General features: G+C 41.9%; 1 protein-coding gene and 1 long non-coding RNA gene across 3 annotated transcripts; one reads left to right on the forward strand and one right to left on the reverse strand.

The window, feature by feature from the left end:
- Nucleotides 1-577: 577 nt before the first annotated feature.
- Nucleotides 578-2,585, reverse strand: LOC140247373 (uncharacterized). Of its 2 annotated transcripts, none has more exons than XR_011902645.1 (4): nt 2,562-2,585; nt 1,834-1,874; nt 965-1,028; nt 578-798 (listed from the first exon to the last, which is right to left on the reverse strand). It is a non-coding gene; the product is annotated as an uncharacterized lncRNA (long non-coding RNA). The 2 variants fall into 2 exon arrangements; XR_011902646.1 differs by lacking the exon at nt 2,562-2,585 and adding an exon at nt 2,054-2,127.
- THAP12 (THAP domain containing 12) lies at nt 2,274-13,994 on the forward strand. Its single transcript, XM_072326995.1, has 5 exons — nt 2,274-2,596; nt 6,758-6,878; nt 9,015-9,122; nt 10,099-10,135; nt 10,410-13,994. Exons 1-5 carry the CDS (start codon nt 2,508-2,510, stop codon nt 12,356-12,358), a joined length of 2,304 nt encoding a protein of 767 aa, XP_072183096.1. The 5' UTR covers nt 2,274-2,507; the 3' UTR covers nt 12,359-13,994.
- The last annotated feature ends 5,171 nt before the right edge of the window (nt 13,995-19,165 follow it).

Genomic DNA, 19,165 nt, shown 5'->3' on the forward strand with positions numbered 1-19,165 from the left:
CTGACAGTTAACCCGACAACAGAGTGGCCACATTGCTTGCAACAGACCCTACAACAGACCACACAACAGAAATTCATTAAAGGATATTAGACTTTAAATACTCTCTTGCAAATAAACTTTCACATTTTGCTAACGGGAAACGTGTAGAACACCACAATCATTTCTGAATGCTATTAGAAAATAAAAGCATATGAAGCTGCTCCCTGTGAAAAAGGCATTCATTTCCCATTCATTTCCAGAAGCACATTAAAGAGATTATTTTGCAACTGCTATAACGTTACATAAAGCCCTACCTAGAGATCAGCTGACCTTAGCAGCGGTAAAATAAAGCAATTAAAAACCCACATGAACACACACAATTCCTTTAATAATTTATCTGGATGATACAGACTGTCAGCATAGCCCTACTGATACAGTACATGATCTCTATTCAATGCAAACAGTATACAGATAAGGCTGGAAACACGTGGTGAACTACATTTAAGTAACTCAGAGGATAGTTAGAAAACAAAGAGTAAAACAACAGCTGTAACGTTCTTGTATGGTGATACTTTGATCAGAGGTTGTCATTGGGAAATATATGCCAAGGTTAATTTATTTTAAATACCATTGTAGCCTTCTGTAGTGCTCAGGGATATGATTTAGCAGAGGGTTTTTAGAGTTAGGGTACTGGTTAGGCTGCAGTTGGACTTGATGATCTTCAAGGTCTTTTCCAACCTGGGTAATTCTATCATTCTGGTTTGGCTTTTCAGAGTCTTAAGTATTTCTGCATGCAATCCCTTGTTTGATGGATCAGTTCTGAAGGGAAAAAAAGGCCCTTCAATCCTGGGCAAAGTATATGAGCACTGATATTACTAGCTAAGGGAGAAGAGGTATTTTTTTCCACACTGAAACAGGCTTTAAAAGTGTTTTAAATTAGGAAGCTTCAAACTATTATTACATGTTCATACTGTTAAATCACTACCGTGATTGAAAACGATCCTGCTCTCTTGTGCGTTTCCCGACATCAGCATGAACATTTATGCAATCTGCAAAGCAAATCAAACAACAAATTCACCTGAGTTAAAACTAACCTATCCAAGGTAACTTCGTGTATTTAAGAACCAAAAAGAAAAAAAAAGCTATTTCTGATCTGATTAATTCCCTCAAACAGTTCACTAGATATGAACGTTGATGATCGTCTAGACAATGAGAGCAATTAGATGCAGCTAAACACATCTTCAGCATCAGCTGAAGCTACTCAAATAGGATGAATAGAGCTAAATGGCAGAGCCAAAATCCTGGTAAAGAATTAACATCACTTAAACTCATGCTATTAGTCCAAATGAGACATGCTTTGAGAATCCCAATTTGAAGGGCACTTTATAACGAGGCTTCCATATCTAACAGAAAAAACATATAAGTTTTCAGCCCATCCAAAAGGAACCAAATGAATTAAACAAACAAACAAAAAAAAACCTACATAAATTGCTTTGGAAAGGTATTTACTTTCATTTCTTCGGCTTATGCTTCCAAAATCCCACCACGTTTATCTGTCAGGATTCTGTGTGTGTCATTAAAGCTCTCTAAGAGATGCCCATAGCAAAGGGGACCTATTGCCCTTGAACAACTCTTGCTTGACATCACTGACTCAGAACAACTGTGCTTTCTTCTCTCGCTATGAGCAGAACACATTTCATGTCTGAGCCTTTCCTCTAACCGTTCAGATTCTTACTCTTTTTGTTTTCTAAACTCAATTCTGGTTATGCCAATGAGAAAGATGAAGTCTTCAAGGGCAGGTACTCTCCTTGTTCCCATTACTTCTCAACACTCATTGCCCAGCTCTCTGTTTACCTCAACATCCATCCAGTCTGTATTAACGCCTTCCTGAAGAGCTAAGCAGAAAAGAGAAAAAGGTTATGGCCTTATTCTGTAACCGAGGCTTGTTTTCTGGCTAAATACAGTATCACTCTGGTTATTTTAAGTTCGTTTGCATCTATGAGGTAAATTTGAGGTTGCAATGTTTCTCCTCAGTGCACAACAATCTTTCTACCATGAAATAAAGGATTTCAACCCTTTGTCCTTCTGCTTGATGTACTTCCTCCTTTGGCCCACGAGCTGTCCTGTGGAGATTCAGCTCCCTCAAGGGAAACACCGCCGTGCGCATGCGCCACGCTCCCTGCGGCTGCCTCACTGCGCATGCGCGTCGCCTTCCCGCTACGGCAGGGCGCGCGAAGGGCCCACGAGCAGCCCGCATGCGCACCGCACATCCGGGCTCCGCAAGGCGCATGCGCACTGCGAGCGGCCGGGCCCAGTGCACTGTGGGAAGGAGGCGGCCCTTGTTCCCGGCGGAGGGTGGCGGTGAATCCTCCCGGCCGCTCACAGCAGTGTGGAGCCGCTTCCCCCCCCTACCCCTCCTCCCTCCCTTCCCCCCCGGCCTCCTTCTCCTCCTCCTCCTCCACCCCACATCCCCCCCCTGCGGCCCGGAGGATTTAAAGGGGCAGCCCCTCCGATCCGGTGGGGGGGCCATGCCGAACTTCTGCGCGGCCCCCAATTGTACCCGCAAGAGCACGCAGTCCGACCTGGCCTTCTTCCGCTTCCCCCGGGATCCGGTCAGGTGAGAACCCAGATCGGGAAAGACAACAGGAGAGCGACGGGGAGGAGTTGGATGCGAGAGGAACGTGAGCGAGGGCGTGCCTGGCTCTGAGAGGCTGTGAGGGACTGTGAGAGGTTGCCAGGGTGTGAAGGAGTGAAGGGTTGCTTGGCTCTGAGGATGCTTTGCTTTTACAGGTGTCTCATGCTCACCAGTAGCCATTTCCATGCCAAGGTGGTTAGAGAGGTTCTGAAGCATCCTCCTTCAAGCCCGTCTGGATGCTGATGCTGTGGCTCTTGCTGAGGCAGGGTTGGGTCAGGAGGTCCTTGGGGGTGTCTCCAGTCTCAGCCATTTAGAGTTGCCTGTAGGCAACCCTACGGGCTTGGGGAGGTGTGGCTGGAAAGCTTCCAGACGGAAAGGGACCTTGGTGTGCTGATGGACAGTCGGCTGAATATGAGCCAGCAGTGTGCCCAGGTGGCCAAGAGGGCCAATGGCATCCTGGCTTGTATCAAGAATGGTGTGGTGAGCAGGACTAAGGAAGTCATCCTGCCCCTGTACTCGGCATTGGTGAGGCCTCACCTCGAGTACTGTGTCCAGTTTTGGGCACCTCAGCACAAGAAGGACATGGAGGTACTGGAGCAGGTCCAGAGAAGGGCAGCGAGGCTCGTGAAGGGCTTGGAGAATCAGCCCTATGAGGAGAGGCTAAGGAAGCTGGGGCTGTTTAGTCTGAGGAAGAGGAGGCTGAGGGGAGACCTTATTGCCGTCTTCCAGTACCTGAAAGGTTCTTACAGTGAGAGTGGGGCAGGTCTCTTCTCACTACTGACTTGTGACAGGACAAGGGGAAATGGCCTCAAGTTGCACCAGGGCAAGTTTAGGTTGGATATTAGGAAGAACTTCTTTACAGAAAGGGTGGTTAGATACTGGAATGGGCTCCCCAGGGAGGTGGTTGAATTGCCATCCCTGGATGTGTTTAAGAGCCGTTTGGATGTGGTGCTCAGGGATATGATTTAGCAGAAGTTTGTTGTTGTGGTGTTGTTTCGTGGTTGTTTTTTAAGAGATAGGCTACTGGTTAGGCTGCGGTTGGACTTGATGATCTTCAAGGTCTTTTCCAACCTGAGTAATTCTATGATTCTATGATTCTATGATTTGGTAAATGGCCAAATGGTTCATTGCCCAGACAGTTGGATGGATAAAGAATTGGTTGGATGGTCACGATCAGAAGGTTGTTGTAAATGGTTCTGTGTCCAGGTGGAGCCTGGTCGTGAGTGGTGTCCTCCAGTAGTGTCTGTCTTGGGACTGGTGCTGTTCAACATCTCTGTCAGTGACATAGATGATGGGTTTGAGTACACCCTCAGGCGAAGAACACACTCAGATCAGCCCTGCAGAGAAGGACATAGGGATCCTGGTGGATGACAGGTCATCCATGAGCCAGCAGTGTTCTCTTGTGGCCAAGAGGGCTAACAGTACCCAGGGCCACATTGAACAGAGTGTGGTTTGCAGCCAAGAAGGCCAACCATACCCAGGGCTGCATCAAAAGAGGGGTGGCGGTGGAGAAAGGGAGGTCATTGTTTCTCTCTACCTGCCCTTATGAGACCCCATCTGGATTACTGCGTCCAGAGACTTGCAGCCTCTGTGGCAAGCAGCTGACAGTGAGTTAGTGGTTGATGGTAGAGCATCCTAAGCAGCAGCAGAAGTGATGAGGTATTCATGTGCCAAACAGAGTCTGTGCGCTGGTAAAGCAACAATTGCATGAGTGATTTAGGCCACAGAAAATGCTGTGAGAAAGAAGACATGTTTAGATGTAGAAATCAACCTGTCAGTTTCACCCCTGTTGCCAGTGTAGGTCATAGAGGTGATCCTCCTGGATGCTGTGCTAAGGCATATGGAAGGCAGGGATGTGGTACAGGATAACCAGCTTGGCTTCTCTGAGGGCAGATTCTGCCTGACCAACCTAGTGGCATTTTATGATGGCCTAGCTGTGACAATGGACAAGGGAAGAAGCACTGGTGTAATCTACCTGGACTTTGGTAAAGACCTTTGATACGGGCCCCCATAACATCCTTCTCTTCAGGTTGGGAAGATATGGTTCTGATACATGGCTTGTTTAATGGACAAGGAACTGGTTGCAAAATCAATGGTGGTCAGTGGCTTAAAAAGGTGATTAGGATCAGTGCTCTTTAACGTCTCCATCGGTGACATCAACAGTGGGATTGAATGCACCCTCAGCAGTCGGTGGATGACACCGAGCTGTATGGTGCAGTTAACATGTCCAAGGGATCCAGAGAGACCTGGGCAAGCTGAACAGTGGGCCTAAGAGAGCCTCATGAAGTTCATTAAGTCCAATTGCAAGCCTGCACCTGGTTCATGGCAACCCTCACTATCAGTACAAGTTAGGGGGTATAAGGATGGAACATAGCCCTGCTGGAAAGGACCTAGAGATACTGGTGGATGGCAGCTGGACATAAGCCAGTGTGCCTTCACAACCCAGATAGCCAAGCGTATGCTGGGTTGCATCTAATGCAGTGTCAGAGGGTGAGGGAGTGATCCTGTGCCTGTGTTTCAAGTGTTAGCAAGTCTGAGACAGCTAAGCAGTGGTTTTAAGTCTAAGTCAATGTTGCTACCCGTGGAAACAAGAACTGATGCACAGAGGAGGCTTTGCAAAAGAACTGGCTGCATATGATAGATGGTATTTAGTATTTTCAAATCATACATGAATGTAAGTTGCTTCTTATACCAATAAAGATGTGTTTAATGCAGTCTAGGCAGTGGTCCTCACAGCAAGATCCACACCAGCACAGCTATGCCAGGTGTTTTCAGAGGTCTGACCTCCTTTTCCTTTGTTCTTTCTTATGTTTTGAGTGTTTGTTTTGAAGCCAAACTCTTAATAAGGCAGAAGTGCCAAACTGGAACTCAGTGTTTGCATGTTTGAGTCCAACCTTGTAACGTTTACCATTTCCCTTTAGTTGTGTGGTCACCTGACAGAACACCAATGCTCCAGCCTTCTCCACTGAAGTTCCATAGATGTCTGGGGCTCCAATTACAGATCTTATGCTCCAATGGGGTGAGGATCTTGGTGCCCATGCCTGATCAGGATCCACAAATTCAGGCTCTTTGTGCCAAGGCTTCTTTCAGAGGCTTCAACTAGTATGTACTTAATTTGTTCTCTGGGTGGCAGTGACATTGGAGATAGGGGGATTTGGGCTGACTTTGCCTTGACAAATATATGCCAGCTCCTTTATATGTGCTATAGACATTGCTGCCACCAGTTTGCTCCTATGTTTGCCAGGAGGTGATTCAGAGTAGCTATCATAAAGCAAGGAGCTTTGACTTCGCTCCGTGTTGGTCTTCCTCAGCCTCCCTGAGTCAGTGAAGAGATGCAGGTAAGGTCAGGCTCTTGTTCTGAACATCCCTCTGGACCGAAGCCTTCTCCATTCACAATCAGGATGCCCATCAGCCTTTGTGATAGCCAATATGAATCTAAGTTGAAAAGTTGAAGTACGTAGCAAAGTGATTTGTTGTAAAAGAAGTTATTGAGAATGTTGTGAAAGTTCCTTCTCGTTTTTGTTGTAGGATTACTGTGGTAGCATTGTAATTCTTGGTAGTGTAGCTGTCTAGCTTTCTTCAGTTTGGGGAGGGCTTTGGCCCAGGACAGATAGGAGCTTGTGTAACCTCATTACACAGTTAGAGTTATCAATAATAAGGCTTCTATCAGATTATAGTAAAGCTTGTGTTACAGCGAGTCTGTGGTGCCTCAAGGTGCACGTGCATTACATCGGTGCTCCTTCAGAGAATTGTCTTTGTGGAACTTGTTTTTATTTTGAACTAGTAAATTCTGAGATATTAATGACTGCTGGAATCTTCTTAACTTACATGTATAATCTACTGAGCAAATGAAATAGTAGATGAGTTTTACTGGATGCTGCGTGCTTCCCAAATGTGGTTGCGTAGACCCCATTGAGGGAAATACAAGCTGTCTAATTTACATCAGATATCGATAGTAGCGACTCCTGGGTGATATTGAATGGTAAGCAAATGGCTAAAAGCAGATCTTTGAAAGTTCTTGTGATTCTTTATAGCCTTTCATGAAGGGCAGGGCTCACTGCACGCTGGTTCTGAGCCAGGCTTCAAACTGTAGGGCATGTTGTTTGAACTTAAAATTAGCTAACATTTTCTGCTTCCATACAGGTGTCAAAGATGGGTAGAGAACTGTCGAAGGGCCGATTTAGAAGATAAAACTCCAGATCAACTCAACAAGCACTACAGACTGTGCGCTAAACATTTCGAGACCTCTATGATATGTAGAAGTGTAAGTAAAACCAAGCATTGGTTTATTCCACCTTGCAGAACGTGATTAGGATTCTTTTCAATCAGATTGCTGCATTTAATCTTTGATCTCCTGCGTAAGGGCTCTCTGGGAAAATTAATCTCTTAGTTTTAATTGATATCATTGTCGTGGCCCAGGGTACTGCACAGACTTGCAGATGTCTGTACTGGCACAAAGGGTAAGGTGGAAGCAAGCAGTTTGGGATTAGAAATGCAGAACTGCTTCTGCTGGCTTAACAGTTGTGTAGCTCTGGTCTTCGTTACAGATCTTTCCTCATGCAAAACAGTGTTCATTTTGTTTACTGTTTCTACGTGTTACAACATTATTTACATTTAAGAGGTGTTAAGAACATATGTTTGCATACCTCTAATTATTTTAAATCATTAATGTGCTGTTACTGAAGTGTGTACATGTTGTCATTCAGTTCAGTTGCGCTCAGCCGTGGCCAAGAGGTTTAAACATTCTGTGTATCTGTCAGGCTTTTGGCTCCTGCTATTTTCTATCCAGCAAAAATCATGGTACTGTTTCCTGTTAGCATGAAGAACTGAAGTCTGTTACTTCATTAAGATGATGCTGATTTTTATTTTTTTAACAGTTTACTTAGCAGTAGGAAATGATAGATTTGTGGCTTTGAACCAACTTTCGATTTCTAGACTGAAATAGGCAAAGTTGGTCTTCTCGTTATGTAGAATAATTAAAACAAGCAGGTCAGACTAGGAGCTCCTAGTGGTAGTACACATGACAGGGTCTTTGTTTAGCCTGCATTTCAGAAACAAACCAGAAAATGCACATTGGAAGTAATTCTGGATGTGCAGTGAAGCTTCATGAAACTCTGTTTTAAACCTTGGGTCCAATAACATATCCAGACATGGTCAGTTAAAGCTCTGTTCTTTGCCCAGGTGGCCAAGAAGGCCAACAGCATCCTGGCCTGTATAAGAAATAGCGTGGCCAGCAGGAGTAGAGAGGTGGTCATCCCTGTGTACTCAGCTCTGGTGAGGCCGCCTCTTGAGTACTGTGTTCAGTTTTGGGCTCCTCACTATAAGAAAGACGTTGAGGATCTGGAACGTGTTCATTAGAAGGGCAACAAAACTGGTGAGGGGTCTGGAGCACAAGTCTTATGAGGAGCAGCTCAGGGAGCTGGGATTGTTAAGCCTGGAGAAGAGGAGGCTCAGGGGAGACCTCATTGCACTTTACAACTTCCTAAAGGGAGGTTGTGATGAGGAGGGGCTTGGCCTCTTCTCCCAGGCAACAAACAGAACCCGAGGAAATGTCCACAAGTTGTATCAGATGAGGTTTAGACTGGATATAAGAAGGAATTTTTTCTCTCTGGGAGTGGTCAGGCACTGGAATGGCTGCCCAGGGAGGTGGTGGAGTTGCCATCCCTGGCAGTGTTCAAGAGGTGTCTGGATAGGGAGCTAGGAGATATGATTTAGTGGTTTTCTGTAGGTATGGTAAAGGGAGGACGGTTGGATTAGATGATCTTGTAGGTCCTTTCCATCCTTGTGATTCTATGATTATTTCTATGATTAATTCTATGACTATGGAAACAGTTCAATTTAGACAATATATACTTGCATATACTTTGAACTTAAATTTCTATTTAAAACACTTTATCTGCTGGAAATATTTATATAATCATCTAGAAGCCTTCCTTTTCTTCATCTGACAGATGTGTTTTTGTTCGTTATGACTAAAGTGTTTTCTTTCTGATGTATAAGTGTCTGTATGTCCAGAATATTTATTATAAAAAAAAAAAAAAAGTTAACATTCAAATAACTTAAAATTGTTGCACCAGGGATCTGTGATATGAGGATAACGGGGAGGAAAAAGTGGTTGTACTTATTTTCTTAAGCATCTCTTCTCATTTTTGGTCTTTGGCATCCTTGAAAATGGGTATTGCATAGTAGAACTTCGTGTCTGTTCTGATGCATCAGAAAGTGAACATGATTAACTGGAAAAACAATCTTTGTATAAAACAGAAATTCATAGATGGCATTGTAGACACAGCACAAAACCCATAACGTTTCAGAAACCAAAGCTTTCCTCCCCAAAAACACAAGATTTCACAGACTTTGATTACTTCCCATAGGCAACACTAATCTATATGTCTTTTTACAGAGCCCTTACAGAACAGTTTTAAGAGATAATGCTGTGCCAACTATATTTGATCTTACAAGTCATCTGAACAATCCCCACAGCAGACATAGAAAACGGATAAAAGAGCTGGTAAGTTCGTAAAGTAAGTTTGTTTAGGCTTTGCTTTAATGTTAAAACTATAAAAGCAAGTAAGTTCGTGTGAAATTTTATATGAAATGTCTAATGACGATTAGCACTTTGGTGTTTTTAATTTCTGTACTGCTATTTGAATATAATGTTATTAATTATAAGTTAAAACCCAAATGTTACACTGAAGTTTTATCTACCAAGAGATGTTTAATAAATAATCTGGAAAATGAGAGCTGATTGTGTCTTTCAAGGGAAGTTTATTGCTTCCTCTTACTTGTTACTGCAGTGCTAACTGAAAAACACCTTACAGCTGCGACCCTGCAAATCTTGCTCTGTGTTGACTGTTTATCTGAGCCACTTCTGTAATTCAGACATCCTTCAGAGTTCTACAAATACAATCCATGTGTAAAAGCAAGGTCAGGCGATTTCTTGTTGGAGCTGTAACTTGTCAGTGGCTCCTTTGTGACGCTTTGTGTCTTTAGGTCTCTGTGGATTTCAGTGCACTGAAAATTAAGATGAATTTAACTCCTAAAGTGTGTTTGTACATCAGAATACAACAATTTCTAAATGCATTTGATAAGTGTTTGTTAACAGGAAATCAGAAAATAATTGAAGGCTACTGCTATCAGTACGTGTTTATAGTAGAATGGATTTCTTTAATGTAGTTAATGTGTAGTTTATGAGTAGTAATCTACTCATAAAAATGCAGATTGAACAAAATCCTGATGTATGTATGGGAACCTTAGCAGTAGTAGCAAATCATTCTTTTGTAATTAGTAAATATGTGTCGTGACAGCAATAAACTACCTCAAGAGCCTCCTTCTCTTAGACCTTCTAGCACCTTTTTGGTAGGTATTAACACTCTGAAAATGGTCTCGTCTGCAATATTTGCATCTGACCTTGATATATTTCAGTATTTTAAAGGGGTCACGTGGTAGACAATAACATCAATATATCTTTTTTTTTTTTTTTTAAGAGTGAAGATGAAATAAGAACACTGAAGCAGCAAAAGAGTAAGTGGGCAAAATAATCAGTTCATAAAGACTTTGTTTACTAAGGCTGATGAGGAACTGTAGGGCACGTAACTGTAAACTTACTTATTTGTTCAGGAGGATAATTTAGTTGCTGCTTGATTCGGATAGCTCATCTAAGCTCATTCCAAAGTAGTCAGTCACTTTAAAACTAGAAACATTCTTCTGTGGATTCCAGTAACTTAAAGGTAATAAAGATAGTAGGGGAAAGCAAATGTTACATTTTAGTTGTCTTACAATATTTTGTATTTTGTAGTTAATGAAGCTTTTGAACGGGAACAGGCAACTCAAGAACTGAATGAAAGCAGTGCACAAAATGCTGTCTCAGAGGAAGGTGGGGAGCAGCAAGAGGAAAAATGTGCTCCTTTAACTCTGGAAGAAAGAGAAAACAAGGATTACCTTAAGTCGTTGTTTGAAATTTTGATCCTTATGGGTAAACAAAATATCCCCTTGGAGAGCCATAATGCGGATGGGCTTCCAGAAGATATTTATACTTCAGATAACTTTCAGGCTCTGCTGGAATACAGAATCAATTCTGGAGATGAAGTTTTAAGGAAGCGGTTTGAGATGACTGCAGTCAATCTTGAATATTGTTCTAAAATGCAGCAGAAACAAATGCTTGAGATCTGCGAGAGCTGCATTAGAGAAGAAACATTGAGGGAAGTAAGAGACTCGCACTTCTTTTCTATTGTCACTGATGAAGTAGTAGACATAGCAGGAGAGGAACATTTGCCAGTCCTGGTGAGATTTGTTGATGATTCTCATAATCTGAGAGAAGAATTCATAGGGTTTTTACCTTATGAGGCTGATCCTGAAATATTAGCTGTTAAGTTCCATACGACTATTACTGAAAAGTGGGGTCTGAACATGGAATATTGTCGGGGTCAAGCCTACATTGTCTCCAGTGGGTTTGCTTCTAAAATGAAAGTTGTGGCTACAAGACTCTTGGAGAAGTATCCACAAGCTGTGTATACGCTGTGTTCCTCTTGTGCCTTAAATGTATGGTTGGCAAAGTCGGTTCCCGTTGTTGGTGTTTCCATGGCCCTAGGAACAATCGAAGAAGTTCGCTGTCTTTTTAGTCGATCTCCACAATTACTGGTGGAACTGGACAACACAATTTCTGCTCTTTTTCGGAACAACGAGGAGAAAGGTAATGAGCTGAAGGAGATCTGCCGTTCTCAGTGGACGGGCAGGCATGATACTTTTGAGGTTTTGGTGGATCTCATGCAAGCTTTAGTGCTGTGTTTGGACGCGGTAAGCAACGATTCCACTGTCAGGTGGAACAACTTCATTGCTGGTCGAGCATTTGTACTTTCAAGTGCTTTAACAGATTTTGACTTCATCGTCACTATCGTCATTCTGAAAAATGTTCTGTCTTTTACGAGAGCATTTGGGAAAAATCTGCAGGGACAAACATCAGATGTATTCTTCGCAGCTAGCAGCCTAACAGCAGTATTGCATTCTCTGAATGAAGTGATGGAGAATATTGAAGTTTACCATGAGTTTTGGTTTGAGGAAGCAACAAATTTGGCTGCAAAACTGGATGTACAAATTAAACTCCCTGGAAAATTTCGCAGGTCGCAACAGGGTAACTTGGATGCTGAGTTAACGTCAGAAAATTACTACAAGGAAATTCTTAGCGTCCCTACAGTGGAACATATAATTCAAGAATTAAAAGATATATTCTCAGAACAACATTTAAAAGCTCTGAAGTGTTTATCTTTAGTGCCCTCAGTCATGGGTCAACTCAAATTCAATACGTCTGAGGAGCATCATGCTGACATGTACAAAAATGACTTACCTAATCCGGACACGCTTTCTGCTGAGCTTCATTGTTGGAGAATCAAGTGGAAGCACAGAGGAAAGGATATTGAACTTCCAGCTACTATTTATGAAGCACTTCACTTGCCAGACATAAAGTATTTCCCTAATGTATATGCACTGCTTAAAGTCTTGTGCATTCTTCCAGTGATGAAAGTGGAGAATGAGAAATACGAAATAGGACGGAAGCGCTTAAAGGCATACCTGAAAAACACCATGACAGAGCAAAGGTCAAGCAACCTAGCTTTGCTGAACATAAACATTGATATAAAACATGACTTAGACTTAATGGTGGACACCTACATTAAACTCTATCCAGGTAAAGTGGAATTTCAAGCAGACTTTCTTCCCTCGAACAACTCTGAAGTAACAGAAAGCGCTTAATTATTTTTTTTTAAGCTCTTACCAGTCTGATTAAACAGCTTTTTGCTAGTTAACTGGCAATGGAGGGGAGGAGGGGAGTTAAAAAAAAGACTTGGAAATGTGAAATAAATAATCACCGCAATCGTATTTCCATTTTTGGTCTCAGATTTAAGAAGCTGTGGTCAATAACCCACATTATCATAGTATCATAGTATCATGCGAGTTGGAAGGGACCTTAGAGATCATCGAGTCCAACTCCCAGAATTCGAGCCCTCTAGTGTAGCAGAGCGGCAGTTATCCACTTGCGCCATAGGGGGGATTCGAACCCGGGCCCTCCAGTGTTGCAAGCGGTGGTTCTAACACCGTGTGCCACCGGGGGCGTTTTGTTATGTTTTGTTATGTTATGTTTTGTTAGTCTGTGTTAAATGTCCTATGTGAACAAAAACAAGTCTGAAAATAAGCCCATGGTCTTTGCAGAGGTGCTTTCTGCATCTGATTGGCTTAACTGGGTGCTTGCTTGCTGCATCTTGGAAGAAGTACGTTGTGATGATTGTAGATCTGATGGGGCTGTTACAATATTTGCTCATGAAATAGGTTAAGAAAAAGCTGAAAGTGTTAAAAAGGGTATAATCCATTTCTGTTCTGTTACTTAGAATTTGACTTTATGCTTTTTGAATTTGTCTTTAACTGATACCCATTCAGTTGGCATTTTGGAGAATGAATTCAGCAATTGCACTGGCCTCATGCTGTGGACAGTTCTTGGTGTAAAGTGAATGTTTGTGGTACAAAGATACGTTTAAGGTTTCACTGGAAGAGTCAACCTCTTTAATCTCTTGACTGTTTACATTCCTTTGTGTGAGACACACAACTTTAGGCTTTTAACAAGCATGGCAGGAGTACTGAAATACCCTAAAGACACTAAAAACATTAAGATTTATTCCAGAACAACGTAAGTATGTTTGACAAAAAAATCCCCGTGAATCTTATTGTCTGTTTACTTGTGAACTCACCCAGGAAAGATTAAAATAAGAGTTCGTTGTTTGTCTAGAAGTAAGATTGAAAATATTGCTGTTATTTTTGGCGAGAATAAAACATTTTTGTACAGTTTATTGCAATCTAAAATAAAATGTGAATTGCTTTTTACACAGTATTGAATTTATTAGTAAAGCCTCTTGGAGAATGTATTTACTTCTGTAAAGTACCTTTTAGTTTGGTTGTGTTTGCTTTGTTTTGTGATCCTAGTGAGTAACCTTGTCTTAAGACACAGAAAGAATGGTGTGGTAATGAATGTTCTGTATGTTCTGCTGAAGGTTTTCTGAAGCATTTTGAAATACTTTTAAACACAGCCTTCTGAATTGTGGAAGTTTCGTTGTACTGAAGCAGTGACAGGTGGAAATAGCTTTAACTTGAATGGCTGAAAAGTTTTGTAGCTATCCTGATGCATGCCAGTTATTTAACTTACAATTGTGCTTCTATGTATTTTCTTTCCAGTGGAGGAAAACCCCAGCAACAGAGAATTGAATGACTGTAGAGACAGTGGTAAATGCAACTCCCAATGTGACCACAGGCAAACAATAAGAATAAATTTGGGAAAAAACAACCCCTACAACTCTTTAGTTCTAGTAAACCTAGTTATTAAAATGGTTATGTACATCTTAATTGTTTTCAGGAGGTTTTATTTACATTGGTGTAGTTAAGAATTACTTTTAAAAAGGGTTATCATTTCTTCTGCTGCTATTTCTTTCTGATGCATGGCATGCTTTCCTGTTCATGCAGTTGCTGTCTCAGCCAGTAAATGTAATAACTTGTAATAGTCAGTAATAGCTTATTCTTCTCCTGAAAAGGATATATGATAAAAAAACAAGTTAAAGAAAAATCTTTGTTTAAGAACATCTGAATTACTATCTTAATAAACAATAATGGAGGGGAAGGAAAGGACAGGAGCTTGGGAGAAAATGATTTTCTATCCTGGGAATGTTTGTCACTTCTAGTAAACACAGCAACATGAGGTGAGCCTTGTATTGGTCGTCTATCAGGAATACTTTAAGAAGGGGAAAAAAAAGCACAGCAAAGTGACTTATTTCAGTTGTTGGAATCCTCACTGCATAGCAGACTGGTTGAGCTCCCTGAGTCTTGTGACATCTTGTGAAGCAAATTGGTTTCACCTAACTTCTGTTTCTGAGCTGTAATAATTACTGCAGGCTTGTCTGCCGTCTAAAGAAGCTGGGTGGATACAGCAGAGGGCTGCTACTATTTGCTTTTCATTACTGATGAGACAGAGACCACAAAAAACTGCACTTTAGCTGGCAAGGTCTGTTGCTCAAGTGCAAGCTTATGCGCATAGTCAGAGAAAGAAAACTTATCCCAGTGCCCTCTGATTGACAAAAGTGCTGAAGACTCTTTCTGACTATGTAAACGGGATCTTTTTGACTGGTGTACAGAGATAAATGGAAGAAGAGAAATGCAGTAAAACACCCTGCTAGCTTTAGTCTTCTGGAGCCAAATTGTGACTAGCTTTGCTAATTAGCTGGCTCCATATGCCTTGATTGCTTGCTGCGCTTGATCATCACTCCGCCTTTCACAGCAATGCCTATATTGTAATCAATGAAAAGCTCCCTGCTAAGGCTACTTGAATTGTTCCTTTGCTGCAGAACACCTCACTTCTTTTTGATGTCAGCACATCACTTGAGAACCTGTAGCAGGAAATCTGAACGGTGATGGCTTTGCAAGATCCGTAAGAGCAAAGAAGTAGCAGGTGGTGGTGGTAAGTAGCCCTCAAACTGTGTGGAAGAAACCATTTCCTGAAAATATAGTGGCTCCCATCTGCTTGAGGTACAGACAGGAGACAAGGAGAATCCAATGATGCAATATCAAAGAGAATATTACTGCTAGAGCAGGCCAGAGATCAATAAAATAACTGAAATTGAGACAAATACTCACTGAGGATAAACTTTGGTTTCATTTTTTAACAGATTTTTGAGACCGAGGGAATTGTCATCTTAAGTATCCTGTCAGTACAGGACAGTATGTGTTCCCAAGGTGCACCTGAGGTACTTGCCTAGTTTTGACCTGGCTTTTTTGGAATACTCTATGTAACAGAGCAATACGTTTGTTTTGATTCTTTTAAGTGTCCCTGTTGAAATACTCATATTTTAGTGAAAGCGGACTTTCCTTAATTGATGGCATTTTGTGTAAATGGTGCTTGTCTTAAGCTTATACAAGTTCTTTCCTTTTCCCATACACAAAGTTTTTGTTAGAATGCTCTGTTGCTCCTTTTGAAAGTAGTGTGTAGCTTTCTATCTCCTGTAGTGCTTTTTCTGTCTGGCTATAGAAATGCTTTAACTGCTTGTCTGGCTGCCAAAGTTCTGCTGTAAAGAAGCAGAGGACCAGAACCACTTAATGATTCTGGGTGCAGCTATCCATGTTCCCCATGCACTCTGTTCTGTGTGAAACGCTGCAAATCTCAGTGTTGCCAGAAACATCCAAATTAATCTGAAAGGATGAAAATAAATCTCTTTACTGGATCTGTTCCAGGCAGCAGTTCCTAATATAGAATAACAATAGGTGTTATCCCAAAGTAGGCTTAATATTCAATAATTTCCAGCCCACTAAAGCTCCCTTGTTTCCCTAAGGAATCTACGAAGAATCATTTTCTACCCGCTATTTCACATATGTGTAAGCAGTGAGGCATCAGCAAAAAATTGAATTGGGAATTGTAGACAGTTCTACAGCAGTTTCAAAATACGTGTGTGCTTATTATATGGCTGTCCTTACTTTGCAAAATCATTTTAATTGAACAGATCGTGTTCCATAACACTGTAACTGTACACTTTGTTATTGCCATAGTTGTTTGGTTGGGTTTTTTTTTTTTTTCCTATTTATTTACATGTAGCAAAGCAATCTTTTCATAAAACCTTACTTCTGTGTCTTCAGTTTTAGCTTGCATCATAGTTACCCCTGGAAGTGTCTTTGAAGGCAAGGCAGGTACAAGTAAAATTTATTCAGAGATATTGAGAATCAGGAGCAGTGCCCTGGTGATAGAACAGGACCTTTGCAGTTCCCTACTCCTCTGTTTTGCAGTATCCTAAAGTTAGACATCATCAAGTAAAACAGGTAAGTAATCTTACTGTAAACACTGATGCTTTTGTGTTACAGTGGATGAAGTTTTGCATGAGATTCCTGCATAAGTGATAACTGGCATCAAACTCTTTACGATTAGAAAACTATGTTGTTCTTCCTAGATCTTGAGGTACAGACAAAAGATGGCTTTTACCAGGTCAACGTGTCCTCCAGCTTCACCTGCACACTGCCCACCAATCTTCAGGCATTCATGACCACCATCTCCTCCATCAGCAGGAACTCTATAGCAAAGCACTTGTAGGGACAACTAAGGTTCCTTATTTCATACTGTGAGCCTGCAAGCATACCTTACAGGCAGTGGTTAGAAAGTACGGGCATGTGACAACTCCAGCTTTACTAAAAGATAATGAACAACAGTGATTTACCTTTTAAAAATTGAGATCCTTGTGATTGCCCAGAATCTGCTAATAGTTGCGGGTGTTCTATGGCATTTTTCACTACAAGGTGGCTACTGAGTCTCCAGTCATCTGTGACAATCTACGGTTGAAGCCTGAACTGGAAAAGTACCTTTAACTCTTGGAAGAACATCCGGAAGGTCTTCTCAGCAAGACGACAACTCTGACATGGTCCAAGAACTGCAGTGGGATTTTCTTGTAGGTAAATTCTGGCCACCAAGAGACTTCAGTTTCTACTGTCAGCAGGATGTGCTGTTTGAGGGGAAGAACTGAATGCCAGCACCTTGCTGTTTTGTCTCCTTTTATCCTTTTTATTCCCTGAAGAGAGGAATTTCAAGCTTTGTGGCTGGTTCCTTATGAAGAAATCAGACACTTCTGTACAATGTATAAAAATATCTGGTATTTATTATGCCAATCCTGAAGAAGCAGATGGAAATTTCTTGACCATTCCTTCATTCAGTCCTCAGATTCACTGTAGCAGAGGGCATCTTTAGTGCCCACCACCACAGGAAATGCCTCCTCCTCCAGAATGCAGTGCTGGCAGATGTGAAAAAGGCTGTGAATAACCTTCAGCAGTGATGCTGGTCATCCACACAAAGCCAATGAAGACTTCTGAGCTCTTTCCTGAAGTTTGGGAGACGGAAGTTGGCTGCTTCTTGTTGTATAGTTGACTGGAATCAGGACAATTTACCAGTACTGTAGACGGAAAACAATTTTGCTCTTAAGGATCTTAAGGATCCTTGGAACAGTTGCTTACCACCTACTTGATATCAGCCTTTAGAGTTGGAGTATTTAGTGTTTTTAGTGTATTTATCTTTCACAGCAGGTCCAGCAAGCACTGGATCAGTGAGAGGAGCCAGTAATGATGAATGTGTCACACCTGTGTTCCTATGAATGTACCAAAAAGTGAAAATAAGAGGATATCATACACAAGCTGCACTGCAGGTAGCTGGGACTCCACCTGCAATCTCAGGTCCTCGGTCCACCTACATGGGAATGTTATTATTGTCCTTACAGTGGGCTACAAAGGGATGGTACACGCAAGTGCATGGAGCTTCTCAGCAAAAGCAGGCCAGTTCCTAACTCTCTGCTTGTCCATACTGTACACCTCCCTTCTTATTGTATCCTAGCAAACTGATGAGGGTGTTTGGGGAAGTCTGGGGAACAGAAACATCCTTATTTATATGTAAAAAACATTTTCAAGACTATCTCAGTTGAAGAATGGTTGAGGTAGGGAAAGACTTTTGGAAGTCAAGCAGGTCCAACTAGAGCAGGTGGCCCAGGACCACATCCAGGCAGCTTTAAATCTCCAAGGAGTTTCTTCAAGGTTTTTGTGTTTGTTTTGTTTGTTTTTTGTTTTGTTTGTTTGCTTGTTTTCAGATAGATCAAGAATGGGTGGCACCAATACAAGGTCAGCTGTATTTCACAGTGAGTCTTAACCTCCACTGGCTTTTCTGCAGCACAAACCTCATTGCCTGGTGAAGCCATGTTTGGTACAGTATGCTCTTTGTAATGCATGACTCAGTTCAAGTTTTTAAGCTGCATCTCTCAACTCTGGCATCCAGATGCTTATAGGAACTATCATCACCTCTTTATATCAGCTGTCTGAAGGTACATTTCTTCTGCTTATCTTTTATGTTGGCTGTGTCTCTTTGGGAAGGTCTGGTTTCCACTAAGGGTCTCATCAACTGCTAGACCTCTTCTCCAAGTGAACAACATTGACCAACAGATTGACCTGTGTGGTAGGATGCTGAGTTTAGCAATGGGGAGTGGGGAAGAGGACAGCATGTGACTTGTCTTGAGGTTCCAGGTAGAATTGTTTCAGTATCTTTTCTTTCACAGTCGTATCTGGTAGAAAAAGTTTGGCTTTGGCTGCTTGGAGACTGATTGCAGTACTCACAAGATCCTGAAGCAGCAGATTGCCTGGCAAAGGTCTGTTGAGGAGAATTAATGAAGAGCTCTTGGACAAAGTGGGCAGGCCTGTGGGACATCCTTAGGGAGATCTGGGAATAGGAAAGATTGGAGTATGAGTTGACTGAACCTCTTCTTTGGTAGTTATTTGGTCAAACTCCCATTCTGGAGCCTCTTGGACAGCAACTGAAGTAATGATTAAAATACTGATGGGTGAGAACATATGAAGATGGAACCAGAGGAGACACATCTGCAAGATCCTCTTCATCCCCCTAAGCAAATGTACTTGCACACATCCTTAGTTCCCCTTGATCCAGCATGCCCAAAAAGCAGTCGCATGAGCAATGTCTGTGCAAGACTGTGTCTGCAGGGAAGAAGGAAT

The sequence above is a fragment of the Excalfactoria chinensis genome, chromosome 1, assembly GCF_039878825.1.
Source record: "Excalfactoria chinensis isolate bCotChi1 chromosome 1, bCotChi1.hap2, whole genome shotgun sequence".
NCBI classification, from domain to species: domain Eukaryota; kingdom Metazoa; phylum Chordata; class Aves; order Galliformes; family Phasianidae; genus Excalfactoria; species Excalfactoria chinensis.

Excerpts from the sequence above, each read along its gene's own strand:
- THAP12 (XM_072326995.1), top strand. The coding sequence starts at position 2,508 with ATGCCGAACTTCTGCGCGGCCCCCAATTGTACCCGCAAGAGCACGCAG. Across the intron at positions 2,597-6,757 it reads TTCCCCCGGGATCCGGTCAG|GTGTCAAAGATGGGTAGAGA; the intron begins GTGAGAACCCAG and ends GCTTCCATACAG. Across the intron at positions 6,879-9,014 it reads CCTCTATGATATGTAGAAGT|AGCCCTTACAGAACAGTTTT; the intron begins GTAAGTAAAACC and ends GTCTTTTTACAG.